Source organism: Salvelinus sp. IW2-2015, unplaced genomic scaffold, assembly GCF_002910315.2.
Source record: "Salvelinus sp. IW2-2015 unplaced genomic scaffold, ASM291031v2 Un_scaffold1615, whole genome shotgun sequence".
Taxonomy (NCBI): Eukaryota; Metazoa; Chordata; class Actinopteri; order Salmoniformes; family Salmonidae; genus Salvelinus; species Salvelinus sp. IW2-2015.
The window spans coordinates 159,108-175,011 of record NW_019943034.1 but is presented as its reverse complement, the minus strand read 5'-3'; the positions used below and the strand labels follow the sequence as shown (position 1 = coordinate 175,011).

Genomic DNA, 15,904 nt, shown 5'->3' with positions numbered 1-15,904 from the left:
TGAGTTTAAATGTATTTGGCTAAAGTGTATGTAAACTTCCAACTTCAACTGTAGGTGTATGTATGGTTTGTTAAACTTCGCAATCAATGGTTTTTGCTTAGCACATATTTAAAGTGAAAAAGTGAGCATCAGCGTCACTGTTACCATGGAATTGCACACTACAATACATCTTCACTACTTCGTCAAGTAAAAATGAATTAAGGCACTATCATTATCTCACTATAAAACCTAAAGACACAAAGTTTGTCACTCTTCATCAGTGAAGCATTTTTACAGACACCATCAACATATTATCTACTCTGCCTCATCATACTTTTTCTTTCTAAGTCTCCTCATCCAGTTCCCTAATACATCCCAACCAACAGAATTAACTACAAACTAACAAACTAGTACTAATTACATGTCACTATACTATACATGGACTGTGTGCATTTTTCTGCTGGTGTATCCTGACATAGCTTCCTCCCTGAGAATCTTTCCTGCAATGCGTACAGGAAACAGCCTCTCTCCCCTGTGGACCTTCAACGCATCTTCAGCTGGTGCTGGTGGGAGAACTTATTCGCACACTGGGGCAGCTGTAGGTTTCTCCCCTGTGTGGACCCTCTGGTGCCTCTTCAGGTTGGACGAGTGGGAGAAACTAGCCCGGCACAGGTGGCAGCCGAACGGTTTCTCCCCTGTGTGGACCCTCTGGTGCCTCTTCAGGTTGGACGAGTGGAGAAACTAGCCCGGCACAGGTGGCACCGAACGGTTTTCCTCCCCATGTGCAACCTCTGGTGGTTGCACCTGTTGGGGGAAACGGAAGGCTTTCCCACAGAACGAACCACGGAAGCGCTTCTCTTTGGCGCTGCCACCTTTACTAATGCTTGTTCCACTACTGTCATTTGTCAATGGGCTTGTGTAGCCATTAGTGTTGAGGCACAGAATTGTCTGAGGTCTGGTTTAACATTAGGAGAGGTGTGAGGAGGACGAAGGCCGGGAGTGTCTGTGTTGTAGCAAGTCCATGTTCCAGTTAATAGATCCTATAGAAGGCAGGCTGATGGCAGCACCTGTTAGGGGTTAACCTGAGGCCCCATCAGTCTCTCTGAATCACAACTATAGGAGCAGGACGGAACATCGCTAGCAGAGTCTGTATCTGTTCTCTCCCGCGCATACAGACACCTCCCTGTCCCTGCAGACCAAATTACGCCTCGCCCTGGTCTCATCCAGTCTGTTGTCATGGAGCTAAGATCGGATGTTGTTTGTGTTCGACTGTCTGTTTCTGGTTGTGGTTAAGAGTGTTGTCTCCAGCCAGAGTTGAGGACGCTGTCCATCCACTGACATCCACTATGTCACTCTGGTCCTGGCCTGCGAATCCAAGATGGCACCCAGTCTCCTTTGTTAGCCTCCAGCCAACTATCTGCAGGAATAGGTTACAAAATAGACTTTAAAAAAATATGGCAAAAAAACTCTACATATGGAGTTGTATGGACAAATAATAGCCAGTGTGTATCACTATTCCCATTGAAGATCTATTACTGTATGTAGGCTATATGTATTTCTTCCTTACCTTGCTCCCCCATCTACTCCACTCAGCAGATCCAGCTCTCTGCTTCGTCTTCCATTGTCTCCTGTTTGACCAGCAGCCGATCAGGCTTCATCCTCCATGTCTACTGACTGCAATAGTAAAGGTTGGCTTTAGTTGGCATTGTTTGGGTGGACTTGTATCATTGAAAGGCATGTACGCAGACAACACTATTTGGATCCCCATCAGTTTTGCCGAAGCAAACTCTTCCTGGGGTCCAAAAAAACAAAAGGACGACAAGTAAAAAAACACTTAGTGACAGACAAGGACAGTCACACAATTTAAAATACGATATACAAACAATACAACAACAAAAAAGTGTGTGTGTTAATGTGTCGTATGTGTGTCGTCTCACAGACCCGCCGGTCAATGAGATGCATGAGTAATAGGAGATGGGAGTTCCATGCGATCACAGCTCAGTATAATACTGTGCGTTGCCGTGAATTTGTTTTGGACTTGGGGACTGTGAAGAGACCCGTGGTGGCATGTCTTGTGGGGGTATGTTTGGGTGTCTGAGCTGAATGTTATTTGATTATGCAGACAATCGGGAATTTTCATCACAGTAATATTTTCGGATGAAAACTAGAATAGAAGCAGTTAATCTCTCGTCAACCCTTCAGTGCTCCTGAGTGGCGCAGCGGTCTGAGGCACTGCATCTCAGTGCTTTGAGCCAGATACAGCTTTGCTATGTCTTTCTTTGCTGCACTTGACCATACTACCAGACAGTAATCAAGATGGGCCAAGACCAGACCCTTAACAATTGATTTTACAGTACAGTTGATTTGTACTGTAACGCAGAACAACAGACATGCCCCTCATCTTCACAACAACTCGGTCATTATGACTTGACCATGATCAGAGTGGTGAAGAGGAGCTCCGCGGATCCTGAGAGTCCGGAAGTAATTTAGCCATTCAGTGTAGTCATAGCGATCTGTAGATTTGCTATTTATGCGAGTTTTCTCAAGTTAATTGACACGTGACATTCCTGGATTACTCATTATACTGATAAAGTCAGATTTAATCAAGTAATTCAATAGTCAGTTTAAAAAAAAGGTTACGGGTACAAGACTGTAAATATCTGGCTGTGTTGGCAAAATCACTACATATCCCATTGAGCCGAGCGGGGAAATGCTGCCCGTTGTCACAGTTCCAAGACCAGTCAGAAACTTCCAGCTAACCCTACGCCAATGATGCCGGTGGATCTCAAAACTGAACTTGAATCCACATTAAGTAGCAATGATATCCTTCACCACCGTCGTCTTATGACAGACATCTCAAACCAGATATGACTGTTCAACAAAACATAATTTAAAAAAATCCCCAGCTAATTTCTTAGTTCATGATTGTATAACTAGCAAAGAAGTTTTGAAGTGTGCAGTATATATTAAGTTTGGTATAGTTCAGCTAGCCAGCTAGTTTAGCCCACTGAGGTATAATAAGAAAGTTTTAGCCAGGGAAAACTAACTTGGGCCTAGTGAGGATGTGCACTAGGCTAATTAAGGAGACAGATTGTAGTTATGCCCTGATTAGTCATTGAAATGATTGGCAATATCAAAAGGTTTTGTTATAAATGACCCATCAAAATGAATGATGGAGNGAGACAGATTGTAGTTATGCCCTGATTAGTCATTGAAATGATTGGCAATATCAAAAGGTTTTGTTATAAATGACCCATCAAAATGAATGATGGAGAAGAATTGGGTTTTCTACCCATAATATAACTTAAGGTACTCCAAATTATTTTTCCATTGGGTTTTATGTCATTTATCTTGGTTTGGTAATATAATTTCATAATTTTGTTAATTTTTGTAAAAAAAACTATCTACATTTACAGTATGTCAACCAATCAGCTGAGCAGCCTGGCTGACTTTTTTGCCACCTATTTTGCATAATTTATTTGAACTAGTGTTGTCATGATACCAACATTTTACAAACGATACGATACCAGGCCAAGTATCACGACACCGAATAGTATCTCGATACCTTGGTAGGAAAAAATGATCTGTGGCTTAGCATCCTGTGCGCCCCGTTCATCGGACGCTTGTTCACGTTTTCAAAAATGTCTCCAAAAATCTGTCACTGAAACTCAGACTTCTACTCAATATAACACATTGAATTTAACTTCACAGTGTATAATAGAATACGGCAAAGATGGGCTGATTTGCTCATATTTGCAAAGGCCTACCTGTGATTTAGCTGGAGGAATGGGAGGAAGGAATATACTGTACATGCATAATAATCTGCATGTCATTGTGTCAGTATGTGGAAAAACACTGCATGAAACCTTTACTCTTTAGTTAACAGGCACACACACACTGTCACCCTCACTCTCAAAAACACACACACACAACACTCTCTCTCCCCCACAAACACACACACACCACTCTCTCTCCCCCACAAACACACACTGCTCCCAACTTTTACAAGTTAGGCACCAAACTGAATTTAAGGAGCACCAGAAATAAATAGATTTTTGATATAGTTTCGGCTTACATTAGGCTATATGAATCCTACCGTTTGAAGCACATCTCGTGAGTAGCAGACCCTTTTCCTTTCTTCCTGTGCCAATCAAATTTGCCTAAACTTACTGTCAAGTTACCAGGTTGTTAGCTAGCTACAGTATGTTCCGGTCATGTTACAACGCTGTAGGTATCAAACCAATAATTAGCGACCAGCGATTCGTTTAAAATGGCCTCAACATGATTTGTGAAATTATGTCAAATGTGTGCGAATCCCGATAGAAAGAAAAAAAGGCATCTCCGGTAATATTTGTTTAACCGTTTAGGCTAGAGATGAGCCGTTTTCTTTGCTGGAAAGCTGCAAGCATGCGTGTCGCGAAGCAGTGCTTGATTTTCCCTCCCTGACACTCAGATGCTGCATGACAGTGAACTTGCAAAGTCTACTCAGACTGGTCTGTGCTCTTGGTTATAAAAGGCGAGGAAATTTGACAATTTATCAACATTGCTTGCTTTGTGCGCTGCTCCAATGTAATACATTTACAAATCTAACAGAAGACTCACCAGGGTCTGGATCACCGCTCGCCATCACAGCAAAATTATATATATATATATATATATATGTTTTTAACTGACGGAGTTATAGACACGCATGAAGAGCAGACGACTGAAGCAGGCGAGTGAGGGCTGGTAGGGGATGCGGCTGGCTGATTTACAGCTGCCACGTGATATGCCCATGAAAGTTGAGTGGATATTACTGGACCTGCTTATACAAGACACTGTGTGCAATAAGTGTTTAACATGCTTTTTGAATTACTACATCTCTGTACTCCACACAATTATCTGTAAGGTCCCTCAGTCGAGCAAGTGAATTTCAAACACAGATTCAACCACAAAGACCAGGGAGGTTTCCCAATGCCTCGCAAAGAAGGGCACCTATTGGTAGATGGGTAGAAATAAAAAAGCAGACATTGAATATGTCTTTGAGCATGGTGAAGTTATTAATTACACTTTGGATGGTGAATCAATATACCCAGTCACTACAAAGATACAGGTGTCCTCCCTAGCCCAATGGTGACTTTAAAACAGTTAGAGAGTTTAATGGCTCTGATAGGATAAAACTGAGGATGGATCAACAACATAGTTACTCCACAATACTAACCTAATTGACAGAGTGAAAAGGAGGCCTGTACAGGCCTGCATCCTGTTTGAAACAAGGTACTAAAGAAATACTCTTTAATACAGCTATAATCTCAGCCAAAGGTGCTTCTACAAAGTTTCGACTCAGGGGTTTGAATAGCTATGTAAATGAGCTATTTCCGTAATTCATCTAAAATAAATTTGACCAAAAAAATGTCTGAAAAACATGTTCTCACTTTGTCATTATGGGATATTGTGTGTACATGAGTGAGAAAAAAATACTTTCAATCCATTTTTAGTTCAGGCTGTAACAACAACATGGAATGGGTCAATAGGTATTAATACTTTCCGAAGGCACTGTAATTAATATGGGCTAATCTTAGCCCTTTCCTGGGTAGCTTACCTGAGATGGACATAATATGGAGAGAGAAATAATTATTATTTCACTAAGAGTCAGTCAATCAGGCACCTGTGAGTGACAGTTGGTGTATGTATGTGATGTTGGGCTGAAGCTACTGACCCGGAAGCTTGGCACTCTCACTCCTCCCGGGCTTTTGTGACGGAGGGTGGACAATGAGCTTGTCGTAGCAGATGTAAGCAATGTCCCCATGCTATCTGGCAGCTTTCATATAGCTGAGATAAATTCTTTCTGCCTCTGGCAGAGAAGTTCTCGTTGAGGAAGATGTTGGTTCCTCTCAAGTTCTTTTGTCTCTCCAGAACAGCCATCTTGTCTTTGAACCTTAGGAACTTGACCACTATCAGCCTGGGTCTGTCACCTGGGCTGGTTACATGTTTTCCAGACCTGTGGGCGTGCTCCACCTCAATTTTCTTTTGATCCATCTGCAGCTTTTCAGTGATCATTTTCTCACTTTCTCCTCTAACTCCATCCAGGTCTCATGTGTAGACTCTGGTATGCCATCCACAACAATGTTATTCCTCCTGGATTGTCCCTCTAGATCATGGGTGTCAAACTCTGGCCCGCGGGCCAAATTTGGCCCGTGGGGTAATTATATTTGGCCCGCGAGACAATACCAAATTACTACTAGAGCTGGCCCGCCGGTATTATACAGCGCATTCACCGCTAATACTACGAATCCCATAATGCTCTGCTGTTGTTTTCGCGCGCCAATCAGGACAGGACCCAGAAACGCCCTCTCCTCTGTGACAGTAGTCATAGCAACATAGACGCTACAACTGTCAGCGCGCTATCCCTTCCCAAAAATGGCGAAAAGAAAGGCAGAAAACAGGAGCGTTTCTGGACAAGTGGGAGGCAGAATATCGTTACATAGTAAAAGACAACTGTTTGTCTTGTTTGTGGAGTCAACGTGGCTGTAATTTAAGGAGTACAAGTCTTAACGACCTATGAAACCGAAACACCAGGACAAAATACAAGGACATGGAATGACTCAAAGAGCCCAGAAAGTTAGAGGAATTAAGAAAAAGAAGATTTGGTTTCAACAACCAGAAATTGTTCAAAAAAAAGCCGAATCACAAGTGAGGCTGCTGTAAAGGCTAGTGTAATAGTGGCAGCAGAGATCCAAAATCAGCCCGGCCCTTTAGAATGAGGGAGCAGTGCGTCGATAAAAATGTGCATGTGAGTTGAGTGTTGTGACCTCGTATGCCCAGAGAAAAAAGCAAGCATTTTCAAACCGTGAGCCTGAGCAAGGAACACAGTTTAGCTGATCGCACATGTGATCTTTGCCACCAATCTGTATGACCAGCTGATGAAAAGGGAAAATATTTGTTAAGTTGCGTTCTCCTCGCTGTGGATGAGAGCTGGACGCATCTGGAAAAAGTTTATTTTGGTATTTAATCAGAAAGGCTGCAAATAGAAAAGAGGCATACGTTTTTATTGAAATTCTATTTATTTAATAAATGAATGCCATTGATGTGTTTTTTCATTTGAAATTCGATTTTGCATGTCTCCACTATTAAATTATATATTGTATGGTAATAAGCGATGCTTGTTCCATATTCAATGTTAAAGCAAAACTTGTTTGGGTCCATATTAAAAGGTTCATTTGTTCAATGTTGGCCCGCGACTTTGTTCAGGTTTTACATTTTGTCCCACTGGGTATTTGAGTTTGACACCCCTGCTCTAGATAGTCTGTTTTCCCAGTCATCTGTAATAATGATTTGCTGATGTCATCTCATGTGGACTTTTTGTTGTCATCTTGCTGAGTTTGTTGTCATCTTGCTGCAAGTCTCTTCCATGACATTCACATCTTCCTGGTCAGATCGTCCATTATTTTGTTAGTCGAGTCCACCAGTATTTGGACAAAGCTCTTGAAGACATTTTTCTGTTGCTGTAACAATTGCTTGTAGACATTTGTTGATTTACACTGTCCACTCCAACCTTCTTTGACTTTGGGCGGCATGATAGTAGCAATGTAGGCTAGCAGGTACTCCACGCAATTTCAGACAGCACAGCTCGCTGGGCCGATGGGAACAGCAACAAACAGCAGGGATTTAAACAGCCACAAGCTCAGGACTATCCGCGGTCCCAGCCACAAGGGCTAACCGCGTTGCAGGCTGTGTTCAAATTGTCAAAGAAACCTGGCTAGCTTGATAACTAGCAACTAGGCAAGCTGCGTCGCCAAGCAGCAGCTCTTCAGACTTCAGGGTTTGGGCAGTGTCCCGGAACAGATAGTAGCTGTCCACAACAACTGAGCTAACCACGTCGCAGGATCCAAATTAAACAGGTAGGCTAGTTTAAAAAAAAAAAGGGGACATTTTTCAGTAACACTTTTGTTTTTTTAACTGAGCGCTCTCTCATTCCGCTTTCAGCATGCGTTGCACTCTGATGACGTCACTCTGCAAGCACTCAGGGGTGTGCCATTTCAGCATTTACAGCCTTCTCAAGTGGCAATCTGACCTTGACGCCTTACAGAAAGACCTGGTTGGTTTAAAATGTGTACTTAATTGTAGGCCAGACTAAATACATGTTCTCTAATTCTCACAAAAATGTTTCAGATGGACCACATTTCTATTAATTGGATTGTTGGTTCTCCCATCGATCAGGTTCCCGCTTGTAAATATCTGGGCATTTGGATTGACAAAGATTTCATGTTCAAAAAAAAGTTACGGATGAGCTAGTTAAAAAGCTAAGCTTGAAAGTGGGATTATTTTCTAGAAATAGAATTTTCCTTTCCCGGAATAGCAGAAAGCAGATAGTCAAAAACTATCAGGAAAGTTGATTGTACAATGGTGACACCATTTACAAGATTGCAGCAGCCACTAGTTTTAAACCTTTAGATGCCGTCTACCATAGCGCCATTTGTTTTATCACAGGTGACAGTTTTAATATTCACCACTGCATCCTGTATCAAATTGGCTGGTCCTCATTAAAGTCCCGTAGATCACTTCATTACTCCTTTTTTGTTTGTTTGTTTACAAAGCTCTACTACACAAGCTTCCAACTTACCTAACTTTGTTGTTAAAGTATAAAATCATGAGATACCAAACCCGTTCATAGGATTGGTTAACTCGAGTTTCCTCGGTTCTCCGCCGAACTAGGTAAATCCACTTTTTGTTATAATGCACCTCATTGCTGGAACCAACTACAAAAGACATTACAATTGGATGTTATGGTGCCGCTCGGGCAATTTAAAATATTGATTGGGGGTAACTTCGTAACTTTTTCTTGAATATTTGTGTAATGCTGTATTTTTGTTTGTTTTACATTGTATCTGATTTGATTAGTTGTTGTCTTATGAATTGTATAAGCAGGGCTCCCTTGTGAAAGAGACCCTGGTCTCAATGATGACTAAGTCAACATCAGGGCCGGTATCTAGAAGGTGTCTCAGAGMAGGAGGGCTGATCTAGGATCAAATTTTATTGGTCACATACACAGATGTTATTGCGGTTGTAGCGAAATACTTGTACGTCTCAGCGTTATAATGCTGATCTAAGATTAGGTCCCCATCTGTCTTTTTGGCTTTATTCATTATAATCTAAAAGGKTAAACAGATCCTAGATCAGCTATCCTGCTCRGAGAGGCTTTGTGGATACGAGCCCTGACCTAATAACATGCAGACAGTAGTTTACAGTGGGCTCACCTCAGTGAGACTGTGTGTGGTCCTGTGCTGCTCAGCMGGTTCRTCTGTGGGTTCAGGAGGAGGTGTAGTCTGGTTGTCCTCCATGACCATGGTCCCCTCAGGGTTCCCCAGACCCTCCTCACAACCCTCCTCCTTCACCAGCAGCATCTCTGGACCCTCCTCCTCCTGGAAGAAACAGGTGGTACAGATTACATAGACATACACTCCCTCATGTGCGTACACACAGATAATAAACACACTTTCAACATGGAGTGTTTACCCTTCCCCACTACGTTTGAGTCCTATGCTGTAGTTACAGAATGACTTCATTGTTGTTAAACCCATCATAGTGGACATAAACATGTTGTGGGTAAAAATAAGTCAGCTATCATAAGTTCTAAGTCACCATCAGACAAACCTGACTAAACTATTTTGACATGTACAGTAGGTGTTTGTTAGTGTGTGAGTATGTGTTGGTATATTTAGTAAGTGTATATTGGTTAAAAAGCACTTAGGTGTATGCAGAATAGGGTGAGATCAGATGTGATGTGTACTAAAGAGAGTCTCAATTAAAGTCTGCATGAAAAGTCCCATTTTGTGTTTATTAAACACAAGTTTTAAATACACCATATGAAAACCACACATACACGTCTCAACTACAAATCTGCATGATAAACTACATACATTTTCTCATTAAAAAGTGTCTTGGGAAAGAAATTAAGTAGTTGAATGYAAGTAATGAAATAGGCATTTATAAACATCAGAGCCTATACAGTACAAACACAATATATAAAACATGCTTTTTAGACTTATATGCCTAGGGCTGGGCGATATGGTCTAAAAATAATTTCGATTTTGTTTTTCAAATTTATGGGTGATTCATGATCTACATCTCAATTTTCTAAAGTTCTCTCAAAATAATCTTTGTTGCACAATTAAAGGTCAATACAATTAATTTCAAACAGTCATAAATAATCTAATGAATTCAGGGTTTGTAAAACTATACCTAGGCTAAATATATGACCTTCCACAACCATAAGACCCACAAATAATGTAATTATTTTATCAAAATATTTTAAACTGCTTTTTTTGGCAATAATCCCTGATCTAGCTTTCAAGTCTATGAAAATGCAATTTATGTTACAAATTTAACCAGAACCCTGCATAACGCACATTCACTAATATTGACTATCTTCTTATAGCTGAAAATTAACACAATCTCTCAAGCACAAGCCCACGTTCTAGTGAGTAGCCAGCTAATCTTTATTTTCATGTCTAGCCAACTTCAAATCAAAGTTATTGGTTCAGTTGGATCTATTTGCTTGCTACCAAGGTAGAACAGTTGAACTGTGATGATTGCACCCTCCTGTCCATCTCCAACTGTTGGAACAACATAGCCTGTTCACTTTGTTTAGATATTGAAATCAAGTGGCCTACCTGGACAAGATTATGCTTATTTCTCYGAATGAGAACGAGTTGCCAATTCCTTTTATGAATGTATTTTTTAATGCTCATTGCACATTTATAAAAACACAGACTAGACAGCAAGCACATAACACTATGTGGCTAAAATTCTGCTAGCGGTACGTGGTACCACAATGCCGAGCTTGCGACAGAACTGAACATTAATTTTCCACAATCATGTTTTTTTTTCTTTTTTTTTACCCCTTTTTCTCCCTAATTTTGTGGTATCAAATTGGTAGTTACAGTCTTGTCCCATCGCTGCAACTCCTGTACGGACTCGGGAGAGGCGAAGGTCGAGAGCTGTGCGTCTTCCGAAACACAACCCAACCAAGCCGCACTGCTTCTTGACACAATGCCCACTTAACCTGGAGGAGTGTCAGCGTGCACTGTGCCCGGCCCGGCCCGCCACGCCACWGGAGTCGCTAGTGCGCGATGAGACAAGGACATCTCTGCCAGCCAAATCCCTCCCCTAACCCGGACGACGCTAGGCCAATTGTGCGCCGCCCCATYGGTCTCCCGGTTGCGGCCGGCTGCYACAGAGCCTGGACTCGAAACCAGAATCTCTAGTGGCACAGCTAGCACTGCGATGCAGTGCCTTCGACCACTGCGCCACTCGGGAGGCCCCTGACACAATCATGTTCATTGATACTCTCGTTTTAGTAGGATCTGCTCTGTTCTACAATTTGGGAGTTGAGACATAAAAAGGGGTATTGGTAGAAAGGTTCAGTTATCTTTCGTCATTGTTGTTGTGAGTGGCAGGGGAGGGGCTTGGTGTCTGTGTGCGAGTGGGAAGGTGCACAGTGCACACAGCACAGAAGAAACAAAGGGCACAATACCAAAAAGACCCTGCCTTCAGAAAGTACTCACACCCCTTGACTTTTTCCAACATTTTGTTGTGTTACAGCCTGATTTTTAAGATTGTGTCACTGGCCTACACACAATACCCCATAATGTCAAAGTGGAATTATGTTTTTTAGAAATGTATTAAAAATGAAAYGCRGAAATGTCTTGAGTCAATAAGTATTCAAAGCCTTTGTTATGGCAAGCCTAAATGAGTTCAGGAGTAAAAATGTGCTTAGCAAGTCACAGTGCACAGYGTAGGCCGTCATTGGAAATAAGAATTTGTTCTTAACTGACTTGCCTAGTTAAATATAGGTTAAATAAAAATAATAAGTTGCATGGACTCATTCTGTGTGGAACAATATTTCTTTATAACTACCACATATCTGTACCCCACACATACAATCATCTATATAGTCCCACAGTTGAGCAGTGAATTTCAAACACAGATTCAACCACAAAGACCAGGGAGGTTTTCCAATGCCTCGCAAATAAGGGCACCCCAGTAGATGGGTTAAACATTTAAAAAAGCAGACATTGAATATACCTTTCAGCACGGTGAAGTTATGAATTACACTTTGGATAGTGTATCAATACACTCAGTCAGTACAAATATATAGGCGTTCTTCCTAATTCAGTTGCTGGAGAGGAAGGAAACCGCTCAGGGATTTCTTCATGAGGCCAATTGTGACTTTTAAAACAGTTACAGAGTTTAATGGCTGTGATAGAAGAAAACTGAGGATGGATCAACAACATTGTAGTTAATCCACAACACTAACGCAAATGACAGAGTGAAAAGAAGGAAGCATGTACAGAATAAAAATATTCCAAAACATGCCTCCTGTTTGCAATAAGGCACTAAAGTAATACTGCKAAAAATATGGCAAAGAAATAAAAGTCCTGAATGCAGAGCGTTACGTTTGGGGCAAATCCAATACAACACTGAATAACACTTCATATTTTCAAGCACGGTGATGGCCGCATCATGTTATGGGTAAGCTTGTAAATTGGCAAAGGACTACGGAATAGAGCTAAGCACAGGCAAATGCCTAGTGGAAAACCTGGTTCAATTTGCTTTCCAACAGACACTGGGAAAGAGTTCACCTTTCAGAAGGACAATAACCCAAAACACAAGGCCAAATATATACTGGAGTTGCTTACCAAGATGACGTTGAATGTTCCTGAGGGGCCTAAATACAGTTTTGACTTAAGTCTACTTGAAAATCTATTGCAAGACTGGAAAATGGCTGTCTAGCAATTATCAACAACCAACTTGGCAGAGTTTGAAGAATTACAAAATWATGTGCAAATATTGTACAATKCAGGTGTGGAAAGAWCTTAAAGACTCACAGCTGTAATCGCTYTGATTCTAATATGCATTGACTTAGGGGTGTGAATACTTTTGTAAATGAGACATTTCTGTATTSGCAAAAATGGGGTATTGTGTATTTACATTATGGGGTATTGTGTAGATGGTCGAGAATTATTATTTTTTAATCCATTTTGAATTCAGGCTGTAACAAAACGTGGAATAAGTCAAGGGCTATGAATACTTTCTGAAGGCAATGTAGAATTTAAAAAAAATATACAAATAAAAACAAAATTCTTGCGAAACATGCATTTGAAACATTGCGTTAAAACATTAATTTGAATTAATTGGATATATCACCCAGCCCTATATARGCCTTATATATCACACAATGTCTGGATGCAATATTCTACCCAGGAATATTCAACACTGAAATKAGTAACTCTCGTAATTCCAAATGTGTCTGTGGATCTTTTTGTGCCGACAACAATGACAATTCATCTTTGTCTTTAWTGCAGGGTTTGATCTAACCGTCAGAAGCTACCGAGTGGAATGTTTTTTTTCTGGTATCTCCTCTCTGAGAACCTCTTCCCGCAGTGRGTACAGGCAAARAGCCTCTCTCCCYTGTGGACCTTCAGGTGCATCTTCAGCTGGTGCAAGAATCTCTTCTGATAATGGGGTCAGCTGTATTATTTCTACCCTGTGTGGACCCTCTGGTGTCTCTTCAGGTGACCAGCCTGGGCAAAGGCCATGGGACACTGGGTACAGCTGAAGGGTTTCTCCCCTGTGTGGACCCTCTGGTGTCTCTTCAGGTCACCAGCCTGAGCAAAGGCCATGGGACACTGGGTACAGCTGAAGGGTTTCACCCCTGTGTGGACCCTCTGGTGGATCTCCACCTTCTGGGGGCAGCTGAAGCCTTTGTTACAGAACATGCAGAGGAACCGTTTCTCTTTACTTTTGCCTGATGTTYCTCCTCCACGCCGAGCCTGGGCTCTAGCCCTGTCGTTTGAGTTCAATCCCTTATCGAAAAGGACGAGGCGGTGTGGATCAGTAGGCCCCATTGATCTGGACACTGGGTCGCGATTCCTGAACATGTGTAAAGGGGAGTGGGTAGCGACATTTGGATTTGTCTCTAAGCTTTCCCTGTAATCTAAGAAATCTCTGCCCTGTGTGAGTCCATCTCCTAGGTGACTATCTGCATTCCATGTGGGAGGAACGTCACCCTCCACTTTCACAGTCACCTCATCTATGCCCAGAACCTCACCTTTCTCATCTAGGCACCCTTCAGAGTATACACTACTACTGCACCGGTTCCATTCCCCTCTAGACAGATCAGTCTGTGTCTCTAAAGACAAGGGCACGTTACCAGGGTCCATCTCTGTAGCATAAGAACAAGACGGATCATCCTCGCCAGTGTCTAACGAGTCACCATCAACATCCCCACGGGAATGAAGAGTCCTCTGGTTCTGGTGAAATACTGGTAAATACTCTAAGCCAGATCCTCTGTGTAATTGCATTTGTGTTACAGTTAAAGTCTCGGTGTCTGTCTCTGACTTGAGGACGGCGATCGGCGTTCCACTGACCTCCGTGATGCTGTGTCGGGTCCTGGGCTGCGCAGTGGTGGGGTCCTTCGTGGCTACAGGGTGCTCTCCAGCCGCTCCATTCTGGATGCCTCTGCTATGCCGTGGGTCCTCCTTTCCTTCAGACCTCTCCTGCTTGACCCCAGGACCTGCAACCTCTGTAGACTGACGAGGTGGAGAGTGGAGGTTATTAACGGATAACAATGTCGTAGGYAAGTCTCACAAGCTCCCTTATGGCAGATAAATGAGGATGTACATGTAAGCAAGTCACATATGATATACTGTAATTTAATGTAACACTATTACACTAACCTCTATCACGATAACGTTCTGAGTTGAGGTTCCACTCCCCTCATCAACAGTGATAGGTTGGTCATCTCTCCATGTATTGTGTCCCGCTGGATTCACAAAGCTCTTGTGGCTTCCAGTGAGATGTATTTCACCTGAGAGAGTGATTGGGGGAAAAGAGGTGGTTTAGGTGCCGTCAATGGTATATCGTACACTATTGACACTGTCTACAATTGACAAGGATGTAAAGTAACACTTCTCATAACTTCTCGGTATAATATTTATTGATTGATGTATTATATTCCATGCATAACATTGTTTTCATTGTGTAAATATAATATGCAGTAAATCAAGAATCTGGTTAGAATATGATATTGTGTCTTTGCTCAAGATAGCTTACTATTCAGGGGAATTATTGCACACTATCCAACAACTGACCAAGACCCAATTTTGTGTAATACATCTGAACACAGAGCCGGATTGGGGCGACAGTCACTGAGCTAAATATGAACGGCGACAGGCTGCGCAGCCTCGGCCAAAATGTACCTCTTGCCAATCTTCTGTGTCGGTCAAGGATCTTGACACTACTGGGACTGGCAACGACGCGCTCCCGTGCCACCTTCAGTTCCAGTAGCTGTAGTTTCCTCCGTAATGRCCTGTTTTCTTTCTGGCTTTGGGTTATTTCCAAACGAAACACTGCATAGTCYTCGTCTACGAGTTTACAYATCTCTGCCACGGCTGCATTCGCTAGCACCTCCATAATGGAGGCTATTTGAGTGTGAAAAACCATACAGTTAGCCATTGTTAGCTAACGTTACATAGATAACACCTATCAACCAAGTCGTCTTCAACGCAAATTAAAAACTACATMGGGTACGTATGTGATGCTGTGCAGTTAAATTCGTCATATTTTGAGTTCCATAAACGTAGAAATAACAACAATAAAACCGCTAACGTAGAAATTGTTCATGGGCACTGTTCACTTCTTCTTCTCTGGTATAGTAACGCCTTATTCTGGAACGTCACAGTGATAGCGGCGAGTTATCAGTTGCAATCGTGTTTATATTTCCGGCAACATTCGCGAAACGCCAGCGCATGCTAGAGGCGGGAGGTGAAAGCGGCAAAAGCGGCACTTTTAGTTGAGAGCTTGATAGTTTTACAATGACAGAACCGCACAAAATCGATCAACATGACAAGCATTATATGTACAGTACGAGGCTGTTAAAATA

The 15,904-nt window shown here is 42.1% G+C and overlaps 1 protein-coding gene across 2 annotated transcripts; it reads right to left on the bottom strand.

Annotated features, from left to right (window-relative positions):
* Nucleotides 1–1,580: 1,580 nt before the first annotated feature.
* On the bottom strand, nt 1,581–15,669 carry LOC139024532 (uncharacterized). Of its 2 annotated transcripts, XM_070439397.1 has the most exons (5): nt 15,222–15,669; nt 14,700–14,830; nt 14,391–14,552; nt 9,216–9,380; nt 1,581–1,653 (listed from the first exon to the last, which is right to left on the bottom strand). In XM_070439397.1, exons 1-5 carry the CDS (start codon nt 15,475–15,477, stop codon nt 1,627–1,629), a joined length of 741 nt encoding a protein of 246 aa, XP_070295498.1. In that variant the 5' UTR covers nt 15,478–15,669; the 3' UTR covers nt 1,581–1,626. The 2 variants fall into 2 exon arrangements, with proteins under 2 accessions (XP_070295498.1, XP_070295497.1); XM_070439396.1 differs by lacking the exons at nt 1,581–1,653; nt 9,216–9,380 and having other exon boundaries at nt 9,793–14,552.
* Nucleotides 15,670–15,904: the final 235 nt, after the last annotated feature.